Here is a 15,757-nt window from a genome sequence, read left to right on the forward strand (position 1 = left end):
ATAGCACATATTTATTTATAAAAATAAATAAAAGCAACAACAAAGACACACAAGTCTACAATAGGAACCAACATAGAAAACATCAGCGCAGACGTTTAGGATAATGAATATATCTCCACAATGTATCACACTGTAGAAGGTTATGAAAGTGAAAACACAACACAATGAGCACGCAAAAGAAAACATCTATAGGTGAAAAGTCATCGTACATTTTCAGCTTTGGAAAGACAACAAAATGTAATATTGTGACGCTGGGAGGACACTGAACAAAGTGCATTTGCAGGCCTTGGGACATGAGAAGAAAAGTGGAAATAATTAACTTAGCACAAAGACAGGAAGTAGAACACGTACATCAGTGGGTTGCTTTCATTTGTGTGTACAATTCATCATATAACATTTTCTTTCTGCTAAAGAAAGACTAACGTGAGCTAGTCATTACCTCCAAAGGTAATTAAGCGCTGACTGGACCTCCTCTCAGGACCGTGATGATGGCTATTTACATACGTCGTGTAACATAATTAACTGCTATGTGGCTACAGCGTGTTACATTTAACACCAAACACACTTCATTACAATCAAGTCATGACATTGCGTCTCATCCTTCCCGTCACTGAAGAAGGTAGTTGAATTTGAAAGAACAATGTGCTTGATTAACTACTGTCTGTAAATGCATAGAATATCATATACTTCACTAGGAACGTGAAAATATTTAATTTAACTTGCTCTTTATGTGTTGGTGCAGTTTTATGTTAAAGGAAGCTGTCACAGAAACAACAGGAGCGCCACTTCCTGTAATGGCTTTGGCTGTGTCTCAATTGGCGCACTTGCGTACTTAGACTTTTGAGTGCATAAGTGTAAGTAGGGCAAAATGCAGTGCAGCGTCAGTACCCAGGTGTTGTACTCAAAATGGCATCTTGGAAACGAAGCTGAAAGGGAGAGACTACCATAAAATGGGGCACCTCGTTTGAAGCAGGGGGTGCACACGAGCCGTAAACAAATTGATTTTTTATGACTGTACAATAGAGGAGTGGGGAAAAAAAGCTGGCCCGCACATTGTGGGGTGATATACAAATATTGGCGATAATGCTCCATCGAGTGGTTGCAATTGACCATTAAAAAGGAGAGAAGAAAAAAAAAGAAGGTAAATACTGGGATCGTCATTTAAGGTTTGTGTACAATGACTTCGTTGTACACATGTAACGGATGCCAGCCAGTGCAGCTGCGCAAGTGCACTTTGGTAAACCTCACTCCCTCGGCCTTAAGAGCTGCGCTAAACGCTGGGTCGACTGTCCGTGCTTTTGGCCTAACGGTCAGTGCTCTTGACTCCCATGCCGAAGGTCCTGTGCTCGAGCCCAGCACGAAGCTGCTTGAAGCATGGGGGGTTACACACATGCCGTAAATTCATCATACGTAGGGAAAGGGGAGGGACTAACTGGAGAGGTTGCAACTCACCAGTGAAAAGGAGAGAAGAAAGTAAATATTGGGATCGTCATTTCAGGTAAGTGTACAACGACCGTAACGACACTTACGACACAACGACGACACAACGACACTTACCGAAAATGAAGATGGCAATATTTACCTGCACAGGAAATTCATCATACGTAGCGGAAGGAGAGGGACTAACTGGAGTGGTTGCAATCCACCATTAAAAAAGGAGAGAAGAAGGTAAATATTGGGATCGTCATTTCTGGTAAGTGTACAACGACTTCATTGCACACTAACTGTAAATGAAGATGGCAATATTTACTTGTACAGGAAATTAATCATACGTAGCAGAAGGGGAGGTACTAGCTGGAGTGGTTGCAATCCACCATTAAAAAAGGAGAGAAGAAGGTAAATATTGGGATTGTTATTTCAGGTAAGTCTACAACAACTTCATTGCACACTTACTGTAAATAAAGATGGCGACCTAAACTGTAAATTCATCATACGTAGCGTAAGGGAAGGGACTAACTGAAGAAGAAGGTCTTCTTCTTCTCTCCTTTTTAGTGGTGAATTGCAACCACTGCAATTAGTCCCTCCACTTCCACTACATAGCCAAGATGACGACTAATGAGGGTGTCCATCACAGCACACTTACCGTTGTGTTTTGAATGCAACATCCGGGTACTGAGAGTGTCCTGCTTTTTGTCCTCTGTCTCGGTGTGAACACACTCAAATGACTAAGTGTAAGTACACAAGTGTGCACTTATTTGGGCTTATTGGCGAACTTCTGTACCTCCACTTTGTCTTTTGAGCACTTGGATATTGCACCCAAAACACTCAAAATGGTGAGTGTGCAGTGAGGGATATTTATCACATTCACTAATGCCATCTTGGCTATGTAGCGGAAAGGGCGGGACTGACTTGAAATCACGGTGGCTGAGAAGCAACCTGTAAAGTAGTGAATCAAAGACAAAGAGACAGCACGACACTGTCAAAATTCACACACTCAGGAACTAAGTACACGATGTACACAGTGCACTTATTGAAGTGCACAGACACAAGTGTTCCATTTGAGACACAGCTTTTATGTTTCAAGCGTCACTTAAAAGTCTGTACATTCTGATTGGACGTGAGCCGGTCTCTAACCAGACCCCGCCCCAGTGCTGCTGTAGGTGGCCTTGGCGCGGGTGGAGCGCGAGGCGCTTCGGCCAACGGGAAGGAAGGGGCTAGATTCGGAGGTGATGACAATGCTCGGGATGCGGGCGAGCGCGCTTCTGGTCACGTGGCCTTCTGCCGAGTCAGCGTTCTGCGAGAGAGGAGAAGTTTGAAGGTGTAGAAGACAAACAGCGTCCGTCGGCGTCTTGGTACTCACGTTTGGAATGCTGCCACGTTCGCTGACGCCAATGGTGGAAATGTCCGTGTCAAAGGATGTCTGGGGGAGGACAAATACAATGATGATGATGAGTGTTTTTGAACGTTTCATGGCAAACTAATGAAGATCTTTGTGCGCTGACCTTCTCGAAGATTCCCGAGTCGTGACTCTTCATCTTGCTCTTGAAGCTGGAGGAAGGTTTGAATTCGGGGAAGTCTGCCGTGTCTCTGCTGATTTCACAGGAGACCTGGCGGCTGGCGGGCCGGGAGCCCAGACTGGACATGTCGGCCTCGGTGTCCGTCAGCCCCTGTTAACCCGGAAGACAAGGAGGCTTTCAGAAAAAAAGCCTTCCTGTAACGCCACGCTGCAAAAATCTTTTAGTGCACATGAGATGCAGCAGTCTATCCTGGAAGATCACACCCAGGGCCGCCCGTCAACGCCAGCTCACCGATTCGCTGTCGGAGGCGGACGAGAGGCGACTCTTGCTGTGACGGCTGAACTGTGCGCTGATGTCGGACGTCTGGCTGGTGACGGTGGAGCGCCGTGTTGACATGAAGCTGCTGCTGGCCGAGCGCAAGTCGCGAGGACGCACGCACAGCAGGATGCCAAGACACGGGATGTACTTGGCCAACGCCACCCTGAGGAAGGACAGCTGTGATTGGCAGGTTTAATCATCATGGTGATGCGTTCCAGCACTTTCATCCCGCAACAATCTACGTGAGCTGCACTTAGCATGCGTGCGTATTAGCGTGTTTGATCTGCTACAGTCCACTTAGCATTCAGGTCAGCCGAGCTTAACATGCGGATGACCTGAGAGTGTTGAGCATTACCTGTACTTGGGATGCGTGATGGCGTAGATGATGGGGTTGTGGATGGCGGACGCCTTGGCGATGACGGCGGGCACGGAGTTCATGTAAGGCGTCAACATGTCAGCGTACCTGCACACCAGCAAAGACACGTGCTGACAGAGACCACCACAAGGTACCCATTCCAACACACCATCCACACTTTACCCTGCGAAGGCGGTGAGGGCGACGGTGGAGTACGGCGACCACGACACCACGTAGAGCAGAATGACGATCAGTGCGATCTTCGCCATCTTCCACTCGTTCTGCAGGCGGTGGAAGGTCTTTGCAGAGTCTCGCGTGGCCATGTGAGAGTGCACGCTGCCGTTCACCTTGCCCACAGCCCTGAAACACGCACACACGTGCACGTGTGAAAGCGTTGCACACACCCTCAGCATCACAGCCTCGTCAGCTAATGTTAGCCAAGATAGGACACACAAACTTTTTTCACTTCTTATACGTCTCAGGAGACATTTTCAATGATAACAATGCATTTAACGTTGGGCATACTGGAAAAATTTAATGAATTCTTTTACTTTGAATTAATAAATACTCATTTGTAGGGGTGCTCCAATCAATCGGCCACTGATCAGTATCAGCCGATTTCCGTAAAAAAAAGCACGGTATTGGCATATGCCGATACTTGCTTTTTAACACCAATCACCTTCGCCGTTTTACCAGTGATTTTGAAAAACTAAGTCAAATATGTTTTTGTCTAAATGTTATGGTTCCCCTTCATATCATATCGCCCAGGGGTCACCAACGTGGTGCCCGCGGGCACCAGGGAGCCCCCCACAACCACATGAGGCGCCTGCAAGCCTGCTTTTCATTCAGGTTTTCAGTTAATAATGAAAGAACAGTAGAAATAAATGCATTGTGAAATACAAAATGTGAGTTGTGGACACCAGCATTTTGTGAATGATCTGGTAAAACAAGCATATTCGCTTTGTTTGGGTTGAAATAAGCTATGTTAGAAACGTTGAGTAGCTCTTGGCCATTTTCATTGTGTAAAAGTAGTTCTCACAAGACAAAAACATTGGGGACCCCTGATATAGCCAATAGTACATTTAAAAATGCACACTTAACCTACGTGATCGGTATCAACAGCATAAAAACCTGATCGGAGCATCCTTGCTACTTTGCTATGTCAGCTATAACACAAAGCTATGGATGTTTTGTTCACATACTTCAGCAGATATTGGCCTACACTGGAGTGCTTTCAGCATCTTTAATGTACAAAATCGATCAAAGTGGCCTCCCATCCTTTAATTTTTAGGTATTTAATGCCCCCATCCTTTAATATTTGTGCCTTTCATTTTTATGTATCTTTAATGTACAACATGTATCAAGTGGCCTCCCAGGTATCTTTAATGCCCCCATCGTTTAATATTTACGTATCTTTAATGTACAAAATGTATCAAGTGGCCTCCCATACTTTAATTTTTAGGTATTTTTAATGTAGAAAATGCATCAGGTGGTCCCCCATCCTTTAATATTTATGTATCTTTAATATACAAAATGTATTGGGTGGTCTCCCAGCCTTTAATTTTTATGTATCTTTAGGGCCCCCCATGCCTACATATTTATGCATCTTTAATATAGAAAGTGTTAGAGTTGACTAGAATGAAACATTAAACAATGATTGCGCTGTTCTTTACTTGAATTTTGCAACCGACTGGCAACCTCATCAAGCCAGCTGCTACGCTTGCACACGACAACACACACACACACACACACACACACACACACACACACACACACACACAGACACACACCCTTGATTCACAAAAACTGGAACCAGTTCAATGCTAACACATAATTACATACTGATCCAATCAGGAAGAGTAACACCTCTGTGTGTGCGGGACTCAAGGGTAGAATATCAGAGTAGGCACTGCCTAGTTTCGGGACGTCCCGCTATGAGCTGGTTCATCATGCTGTACTTCGTGACGTCTTCCAGACAATTTTGTCACTAAAAGATTGCAAAGACAGAAAAGTGTGTCTTGGGGAAACAAAGTTGGACATTTCAACTGGGGACTTGTCCGGGACCCCTGGAGATCCTACACCGCCACAGTTTCTCTTTCAGCCAGCGGCCGCTTCTCCAAATTTCTAAGGGTAACCACAAAACCCGTTTCGTCAAATTTCTACAATCAATTGCTTGGCTGAATTGACTAATTGTTGTTATGTTAAGCTTGTACACTGGTGTGAAAAAGTGGTTGCCTCCTTCCTGATTCCACACTTAAATGTTTCAGATCATCAAAGAAATGTAAATATTAGTCAATGACAACACAACTGAACACAAAATGCAGTTTTTAAATGAAACTTTTTATTATTAAGGGAGAAAAAACTCCAAAGCTACATGTCCCTGTGTGAAAAAGTGATTTCCCCCTAAAGCTAATAAGTGGTTGGGCCCCCCTTAGCAGCAACAACTGCAATCAAGCGTTTGTGATAACTTGCAATGAGTCTCTTCCAGCGCTGGGGAGGAATTTTGGCCCACTCGTCTTTGCAGAATTGTTGTCATTCAGCCACATTGGAGGCTTTTCCAGCATGAAGCACCTTTTTAAGGTCATGCCACAGCATCTCAATAGGATTCAGGTCAGGACTTGGACTAGGCCACTCCAAAGTCTTCAGCCATTCAGAGGTGGACTTGCTGGTGTGTTTTGGATCATTGTCCTGCTGCAGAACCTGTTACGATGGTGTTTGTCGCTCTGCTGCCGCCTGCTGTTTGTATGCTTTCTGTGCAGCTTCAGCCGGTGTGGGTGGAGTCCCCAGCACACACCTGCAGGCAATCTCATCAGACTACCTTCTTATACTCAGCAGCAACTCAGGACCAGTGCCAGATTGTACTCCTTGCTACCTGTTCCGCTTCGTCCGGCTCCTTACCTGTTCCCCGCTTTCTGGCTCACCCTTGTCCCTCTGCTCAGTACTATTTCCTGTTACACTAGTTATTGTTCCAGCTCAGGTTTGCCTGCAGTATTTCTTAGTTGCATTCTAGTTATTCCTGTCAGCCTTCTGCTGGCAGCGTTTTGTGTTTTTCTACTTTTGGTTTGTGACTTTCCCTTGTGTTGTACTTTTCCCGCTTGGGACACTTTATGTTATTAAATACCTTTTGTTTCCATTTTTGGTCTGACTCCTTGCGTTGGGTTCCGCCCCTTTTTACAAGTGGCGACTCCCACTTGTGACAGAACAATCTGGCCACAATGGAGCCCGCAGGGTTGGACCACTTCCGCAGCGCCCTGTCTCATCAAGGCCAGCTGGTCAGCGACCATGAGAAGAGGCTGCGTGACCTCACGGACACCGTTTCCGCACTCACCCTAGCGGTAGACAACATGGACCAACGTCTAGCAAGGGTATGTGCACACCTGCTGCAGGAGGACGAGGCAGGCACAGCTGCAGTGATTACCTCCACTCCTGCCTCATTATCGACACTGATTACTAACTCAGGACGGGAACCTAGTATTCCTCACCCTCCACGTTTTTCGGGTGAGTCACAGTCCTGTGAACAGTTTTTGCACCAATGTTCGCTGGTGTTTGATCAACAGCCAACTACTTACGGCTCGGACCCAGCACGTATAGCCTTTATTATGAGCTTACTTACCGGCAGAGCAGCTACATGGGCTATGGCCATTGGCAAATCAGTTCCTGCCACGCGCACCTCTATGCAGACATTTCTGGCAGAAATGAGACGAGTATTTCACCACCCGGTGCATGGTAGAGAGGCCAGGGGTCGGTTACTAGAACTAAAACAGAGGGGACGCACGGTGGCGGATTTCGCTATTGACTTCCGTGTCATGGCTGTCGAGAGCGGCTACACCGATACTGCCGTTCTTCGGGACATTTTTCGTAGGGCTCTAAATCCTCGCATAAAGGACGAATTAGTGGCCAAGGACTACTCTGTGTCATTGGATGAACTCATAGATCTAGCTATTAGATTGGATAATCGCATCAGGGACCGAGCAAAGGAGCACACGGAAGAGAGGAGGATCGATACCCGTCCATCTACTCCGCGACCCGTATCAACCCCGCCGATGGAGAGGAGACCCGCCCGGCACCTGCCGATGGAGATCGACTCGACACCCACAGAGACCCCAATGCAGCTGGGAGCTCGCCGTCTTACGCAAGCAGAAAGGACCCGCCGCCTCAAGATGGAATTATGCCTGTATTGCGGCGATCCAGATCACCGGCTCCAACGATGCCCTGCTAGACCTGGACAGAGGCGGGGATCGACCTTGGGATCGGCCGAGAGCCTCACATCGGTATCAGGGATCGATCAACCCAAGGTTGGGGATCGTCCTGCGCTTAGGGATTGTGAGTATAAGACCAATGCCACTCCTTTTCAGTCTTGCACACCCCCACACAGACTACAGGTCCATGGAACTATCATGGGAGGGGGGAATAATATCCCAGTGACTGTACTCATTGACTCTGGTTCTGATGACTGTTTTTTGGACCCTAATTTTGCTAAGTCTTGCAATCTGAAGCTAGTTGAACTACCCTCCCCTAAGGAGGTACTATCCTTGGATGGGCGTCTCTTGGCGGCGGTGTCTCACCAGACCGAACCCCTATCACTCCGGTTGTCGGGTAATCATTTTGAGAGTATCCGTTTCTATTTAATTCCGTCTCGTTCCGCCCCGGTTGTTCTTGGTCTCACGTGGCTAAAATTACACAACCCTTCGATTGATTGGAACAGAATGTGTATTAATAACTGGAGCCCCTTTTGTCACGCCAACTGTTTGCGCTCTGCTGTCACCGAGACCCCCGTTGCCCACGTTGTCGAGGAGAGGATTGAGCTAGCTGGGGTACCCAAGATCTATCATGACCTTAAGCAAGTGTTTAGTAAGGACAGCGCTCAAACTCTTCCCCCGCATCGCCCTTACGACTGTGCGATTGAGCTGCTACCTGATGCTAGCCTGCCCAATGCCAAATTATATAATGTTTCGGCTCCTGAACTGCAAGCCCTCAAGGACTATATTTCCTCCTCGCTCGCTTCCGGATTTATCCGCCCGTCATCTTCCCCGTTGGGGGCGGGATTTTTCTTTGTAGCTAAGAAGGATAAGTCACTTAGGCCTTGTATCGACTATAGGGGGCTCAACAGTATCACTCTCCGCAACCGGTATTCTCTCCCACTTATGGACTCCGCATTCTCCGCTTTGCATTCCGCGCAAATATTCTCCAAATTAGATTTACGGAACGCATATCACTTGGTACGCATAAAGAGGGGAGATGAGTGGAAGACAGCCTTCAATACACCTATGGGGCACTTCGAGTATTTGGTGATGCCATTTGGACTTACTAACGCCCCAGCGGTTTTTCAAAACTTAATTAACGATGTGCTAAGAGACATGATTAATCGTATTTGCTTTGTCTATCTGGATGACATTCTCATTTTCTCTAGGAACCTACAGGAACATACCCGTCACGTCCGGCTCGTCCTCCAGCGACTTCTAGAGAACCGGTTATATGTCAAGGCAGAGAAATGCGAATTTCACACCACCTCCATGTCCTTCCTGGGGTATATCGTGGAGAAGGGTCAGATACGTGCCGATCCCGCTAAAATCCAGGCGGTGGTCGAATGGCCGACTCCGACAACAAGGAAGCATTTGCAGAGGTTTCTGGGCTTTGCAAATTTTTATAGACGATTTATTCGTAACTTTAGCAGCAAAGTCGAACCCCTGACCATGCTTACATCTTCCAAAGTACCATTTGTATGGAACCCCAAGGCGGAGGAGGCGTTTACTCAACTTAAGAGATTTTTTACTACGGCACCGGTGTTAATTTACCCTGATCCTGCTTTACAGTTCCTTGTTGAGGTCGACGCATCGGATACGGGAGTGGGAGCCGTCCTGTCGCAGCGGTCCCCAGTCGACCAAAAGCTCCACCCGTGTGCATTCTTCTCGCGTCGCCTCACGAAAGCAGAGGGTAATTATGATGTGGGAAATAGAGAGCTGCTGGCCATCGTTCTCGCGCTGCGGGAGTGGCGTCATTGGTTGGAAGGCGCAGCTCTTCCGTTCATGGTCATAACCGATCACAAGAACCTTGCTTACATTAGAACTGCTCAAAGACTCAATGCCCGTCAGGCCCGGTGGTCCCTCTTTCTCACCAGATTCGACTTCTCCATTACCTACAGACCCGGTTCCCGCAATATTAAGCCCGACGCGCTGTCCAGGACTTTTGGGACCACGGAGGAGGAGGCTGCACCAGAGACTATAATACCTGTGGCTCGGGTGTTGGGGGCAGTCCAGTGGGAGGTGGAGAAGAGGGTTTCGGAGGCTACCAGCGGTATGGAACGGCCTCAAGGATGCCCACCGGGAAGACTATTCGTTCCCCAGGATCTTAGGTCGGAGGTCATACAGTGGGGACACTCGTCAAAGATGACATGCCATCCTGGGGTCAGTCGCACACAAGCCGCGGTGGCGCAGAGGTTCTGGTGGCCATCCATGGCCGCTGACATAAAGGGATTCGTCGCGGCCTGCTCTGTCTGTGCCAGAAGCAAGACTCTGCACCGTGCTCCGGCCGGACTCCTTCAGCCATTACCCATCCCATCCCGCCCTTGGTCCCACATCGGCCTGGACTTTGTCACTGGACTACCTGCCTCCCGAGGCAAGACCGTCGTTTTGAGCATTGTTGACCGTTTCTCTAAGATGGTACACTTCGTCGCCCTGCCGGGCCTGCCTTCGTCCCTCGAAACAGCGCACCTATTGGTGAGACATGTGTTTCGTCTTCATGGCATACCACTTGACATTGTCTCCGACAGGGGTCCCCAATTCACGTCCCGAGTGTGGAAGGCCTTTTGCAGGACCTTGGGAGCATCTGTCAGCCTTTCCTCGGGACATCACCCTCAGACAAACGGCCAGACAGAGCGGGCCAACCAGGACCTGGGAGCGGCGTTACGATGTGTTTGCCACCAGCACCCGGCATCATGGTCCTCCCACCTCCCCTGGGTTGAATATGCCCACAACACCCTCATAAGCTCAGCCACAGGTATGTCACCGTTTAAAGTTGCTTACGGTTACCAGCCTCCGCTATTCCCTGCACAGGAGTCGGATGTCGCAGTTCCGTCCGTTCAAGCCCACCTGCGTCGCGCCCGAAGGGTCTGGCGGGAGACCTTGGCAGCACTTAAACGGACAGCCGCACGCAACCAACGCCTGGCAGATCGCCATAGGGTTCCGGCACCGGACTACCAGGTGGGCCAGGAGGTTTGGCTATCGGCCAAGGATCTGCCACTAGCAGGAACCAGCAGGAAACTGGCTCCAAAGTTTGTGGGACCTTTTCCTATTGCCGCCATCATCAACCCCTCCTCCGTCAAGCTCAAGCTTCCGCCCTCCCTCAAGGTACATCCAGTCTTTCACGTCTCCTGCATTAAACCAGTTTCCTCCAGCCAGCTGTGCCCGCCGGCCGAGGCGCCGCCCCTGCCGCGTATGATCGATGGCCAGCCAGCATATACTGTGAAGGCTCTTTTGGACTCCCGGAAGAGGGGTAGAGGGTTCCAGTATTTGGTCGACTGGGAGGGATACGGTCCGGAGGAACGTTCCTGGGTCTCCCGCTCCTGTATCCTCGACCCTTCACTCATTAGCGACTTCCACCGTCTCCACCCTAGCAAGCCAGGTAGGCCGTCAGGAGACGCCTTATAAGAGGGGGGAATACTGTTACGATGGTGTTTGTCGCTCTGCTGCCGCCTGCTGTTTGTATGCTTTCTGTGCAGCTTCAGCCGGTGTGGGTGGAGTCCCCAGCACACACCTGCAGGCAATCTCATCAGACTACCTTCTTATACTCAGCAGCAACTCAGGACCAGTGCCAGATTGTACTCCTTGCTACCTGTTCCGCTTCGTCCGGCTCCTTACCTGTTCCCCGCTTTCTGGCTCACCCTTGTCCCTCTGCTCAGTACTATTTCCTGTTACACTAGTTATTGTTCCAGCTCAGGTTTGCCTGCAGTATTTCTTAGTTGCATTCTAGTTATTCCTGTCAGCCTTCTGCTGGCAGCATTTTGTGTTTTTCTACTTTTGGTTTGTGACTTTCCCTTGTGTTGTACTTTTCCCGCTTGGGACACTTTATGTTATTAAATACCTTTTGTTTCCATTTTTGGTCTGACTCCTTGCGTTGGGTTCCGCCCCTTTTTACAAGTGGCGACTCCCACTTGTGACAGAACCCAAGTTGGTTTCAGTTTGAGGTCACCAACAGATGGCCAGACATTCTCCTTCAGCAGAATTCATGCTTCCATTTATCACAGCAAGTCTTCCAGGTCCTGAAGACCATCACACTACCACCACCATATTTTACTGTTGCTATGATGTTCTTTTTCTGAAATGCCAGATGTAATGGGACACACCTTCCAAAAAGTTCAACTTTTGTCTCATCAGACCACAGAGTATTTTCCCAAAGGTCTTGGAGATCATCAAGATGTTTTCTGGCACATTTGAGACGAGCCTTAATGTTGTTTTTGTTCAGCAGTGGTTTTGGTCTTGGAACTCTGCCATGCAGGCTGTTTTTGCCCAGTGTCTTTCTTATGGTGGAGTCATGAACACTGACCTTAACTGAGGCAAGTGAGGCCTGCAGTTCTTTGGATGTTGTTGTGGGGTCTTTTGTGACCTCTCAGACGAGACGTCGCTGCGCTCTTGGGGTCATTTTGGTTGGTCGACCACTCCTGGGAAGGTTCACCACTGTTCCGTGTTTTCGCCAGTTGTGGATAATGGCTCTCACTGTGGTTGGCTGGAGTCCCAAAGCTTTAGAAATGGCTTTATAACCTCTTCCACTCTGATTGATCTCAATTACTTTCTTTCTCATTTGTCCCTGACTTTCTTCCAATCTCGGCATGATGTCTAGCTTTTGAGGATCTTGTGGTCTACTTCACTTTGTCAGGCAGGTCCTATTTAAGTGATTTCTTGTTTGAGAACAGGTGTGGCAGTAATCAGGCCTGGGTGAGGCTTGAGAAATTGAACTCAGGTGTGATAAACCACAGTTAAGTTATGTTTTAACGGAGTTTAGGGGGATTTTTCACACAGGGCCATGGAGGTTTGGATCATTTTTCTCCATTAATAATAAAAGGTTTCATTTAAAAACTGAATTTCGTGTTCAGTCGTGTTGTCACTGACTAGGGTGGGAGAAACCTAACGGTGCTAACAAAAATGCATCACCAGAAAAACACACACACACGCACAGACTGACTTGTTGGTGGTGCGGATGGCGCGAAAGATGAAGATGTAGCAGCAGACGATGATGAGGAGCGGCAAGAAGAAGACGAAGATGAAGAGCAGCATGGTGTACGCTCGCACTGACGGCGTGAAGGTCATGTAGTCCCACGTACAGGAAGTCAGCAAGCCCTCGGGGACGTACGCGCCTGGCGGACCACAAACACACTCCTTTAACAAACACAAAGCAAAGCGCAAGTGTGTTTGTGTGCGTGCGTGTCCTTACTCCAGCCGAAGAACGGCGGCAGGCTCCACCCCAGTGAGTACGTCCACGCCGCCGCCAGGATGACCAGCGCACGCTTGCGCGACAGCACCCCGATGGAGGTGAGCGGGCGCGTGATGACGAAGTAGCGGTCGATGGCAATCACCGTCAGCGTGATCATGGAGCAGATCCCGAAGAGAGCACCGCAGAAGGCGTACAGCTCGCACGCTAACGCACACACATGAGGGAAAGTCGTGAAAACGTTGTTTTTCTACGTATTGCTCCGGTTCAAGCGTCGCCTGCAGTGCCCAGTACCCTTGCGGTATTAAGTGCACTTATGCACTCCAAGGCTGAAATAAAAGTGCACCTTAAGTGCACCAATTGAGTGATCTTCAGTGCAGTAGACAATAGAGACTAAGTGTAGGAGATCGCCAACGTCAAGCACCTTGCAGTATTCCTCTACTGGAGACAAAAGCAAACACGCACGCCGCCGCTTTTCTGTGAGTGTTGGTGTCAAACAAACACGTCAAGGTCTCGCATGACGAGGAGGAGGAACATGCAGCCCTCCTTAGAAGAAGGAATTATTACGACTTTAGCATTTACTTTAGCCGATTGTTAGCATTATTACTGCTTTTAAAGCCTATTATTAGCATTATTACTCCTTTTAAAGCCTATTTTTAGTATTATTACTGCTCTTAAAGCCTATTATTAGCATTATTACTACTTTTAAAGCCTATTTTTAGCATTAGTACTGCTTTTAAAGCCTATTATTAGCATTATTACTCCTTTTAAAGCCTATTTTTAGTATTATTACTGCTCTTAAAGCCTATTATTAGCATTATTATTACTTTTAAAGCCAATTATCATTACTGCTACAACTTCTAAAGCCTATTATTAGTATTATTACTACTTCTAAAGCCTATTATTAGCATTATTACTACTTTTAAAGGCAATTATTATTACTGCTACTACTTCTAAAGCATATTATTAGTCTTATTACTACTTTTAAAGCATATTATTACTACTACTACTACTTCTAAAGCCTATTATTAGCATACTTTTAAAGCCTATTATTAGCATTATTACTGCTTTTAAAGGCTATTATTGGTATTATTACTGCTTTTAAAGCCTATTATTAGCATTATTACTACTTTTAAAGCCTATTGTTACTGCTACTACTTCTAAAGCATATTATTAGTATTATTACTAGTTTTAAAGCATATTATTACTACTGCTACTATTTCTAAAGCCTATTATTAGCATTATTACTACTTTTAAAGCCTATTGTTAGCATTATTACTCCTTTTAAAGCCTATTTTTAGCATTATTACTGCTTTTAAAGCCTATTATTATCATTATTACTCCTTGTAAAGCCTATTTTTAGTATTATTACTGCTTTTAAAACCTATTATTATCATTATTACTACTTTTAAAGCCAATTATCATTACTGCTACAACATCTAAAGCCTATTATTAGCATCATTACTACTTTTAAAGCCAATTATTATTACTGCTACTACTTCTAAAGCATATAATTAGTATTATTACTACTTTTAAAGCATATTATTACTACTACTACTTTTAAAGCCTATTAGCATTATTACTACTTTTAAAGCCCATTATTAGCATTATTACTGCTTTTAAAGCCTATTATTGGTATTATTACTGCTTTTAAAGCCTATTATTAGCATTATTACTACTTTTAAAGCCTATTATTATTACTGCTACTACTTCTAAAGCATATTATTAGTATTATTACTACTTTTAAAGCATATTATTACTACTACTACTACTTCTAAAGCCTATTATTAGCATTATTACTACTTTTAAAGCCTATTATTAGCATTATTACTCCTTGTAAAGCCTATTTTTAGTATTATTACTGCTTTTAAAGCCTATTATTATCATTATTACTACTTTTAAAGCCAATTATCATTACTGCTACAACATCTAAAGCCTATTATTAGCATTATTACTACTTTTAAAGCCAATTATTATTACTGCTACTACTTCTAAAGCATATAATTAGTATTATTACTACTTTTAAAGCATATTATTACTACTACTACTTTTAAAGCCTATTAGCATTATTACTACTTTTAAAGCCCATTATTAGCATTATTACTGCTTTTAAAGCCTATTATTGGTATTATTACTGCTTTTAAAGCCTATTATTAGCATTATTACTACTTTTAAAGCCTATTATTATTACTGCTACTACTTCTAAAGCATATTATTAGTATTATTACTACTTTTAAAGCATATTATTACTACTACTACTACTTCTAAAGCCTATTATTAGCATTATTACTACTTTTAATGCCTATTATTAGTATTATTACTACTTTTAAAGCCAATTATCATGGCTGCTACAACTTCTAAAGCCTATTATTAGTATTATTACTACTTTTAAAGCCTATTATTAGCATTATTACTACTTTTAAAGTCAATTATTATTACTGCTACTACTTCTAAAGCATATTATTAGTCTTATTACTACGTTTAAAGCATATTATTACTACTACTACTACTACTTTTAAAGCCTATTATTAGCATTATTACTACTTTTAAAGCCTATTATTGGTATTATTACTGCTTTTAAAGCCTATTATTAGCATTATTACTACTTTTAAAGCCTATTATTATTACTGCTACTACTTCTAAAGCATATTATTAGTATTATTACTACTTTTAAAGCATATTATTACTACTACTACTACTTCTA

General features: G+C 45.3%; 1 protein-coding gene across 3 annotated transcripts in view; it reads right to left on the bottom strand.

Moving 5' to 3' along the window:
- opn4a (opsin 4a (melanopsin)) overlaps positions 1 to 15,757 on the bottom strand; it is a 25,271-nt gene continuing 9,514 nt past the window's right edge. For 2 of the 3 annotated variants that reach the window (XM_054798848.1, XM_054798849.1), the window contains 7 exons: positions 13,057 to 13,260; positions 12,808 to 12,979; positions 3,814 to 3,990; positions 3,631 to 3,738; positions 3,249 to 3,438; positions 2,943 to 3,107; positions 1 to 2,860 (listed from right to left, as the gene is read on the bottom strand). In XM_054798848.1, the coding sequence (XP_054654823.1) occupies positions 2,570 to 2,860; positions 2,943 to 3,107; positions 3,249 to 3,438; positions 3,631 to 3,738; positions 3,814 to 3,990; positions 12,808 to 12,979; positions 13,057 to 13,260 (1,307 nt within the window). In that variant the 3' untranslated portion in view covers positions 1 to 2,569. The remainder of the gene's footprint in view (positions 2,861 to 2,942; positions 3,108 to 3,248; positions 3,439 to 3,630; positions 3,739 to 3,813; positions 3,991 to 12,807; positions 12,980 to 13,056; positions 13,261 to 15,757) is intronic. The other variant, XM_054798850.1, reaches the window with a different exon arrangement.

The sequence above is a fragment of the Dunckerocampus dactyliophorus genome, chromosome 14 (genome assembly GCF_027744805.1).
Source record: "Dunckerocampus dactyliophorus isolate RoL2022-P2 chromosome 14, RoL_Ddac_1.1, whole genome shotgun sequence".
NCBI lineage: Eukaryota > Metazoa > Chordata > Actinopteri > Syngnathiformes > Syngnathidae > Dunckerocampus > Dunckerocampus dactyliophorus.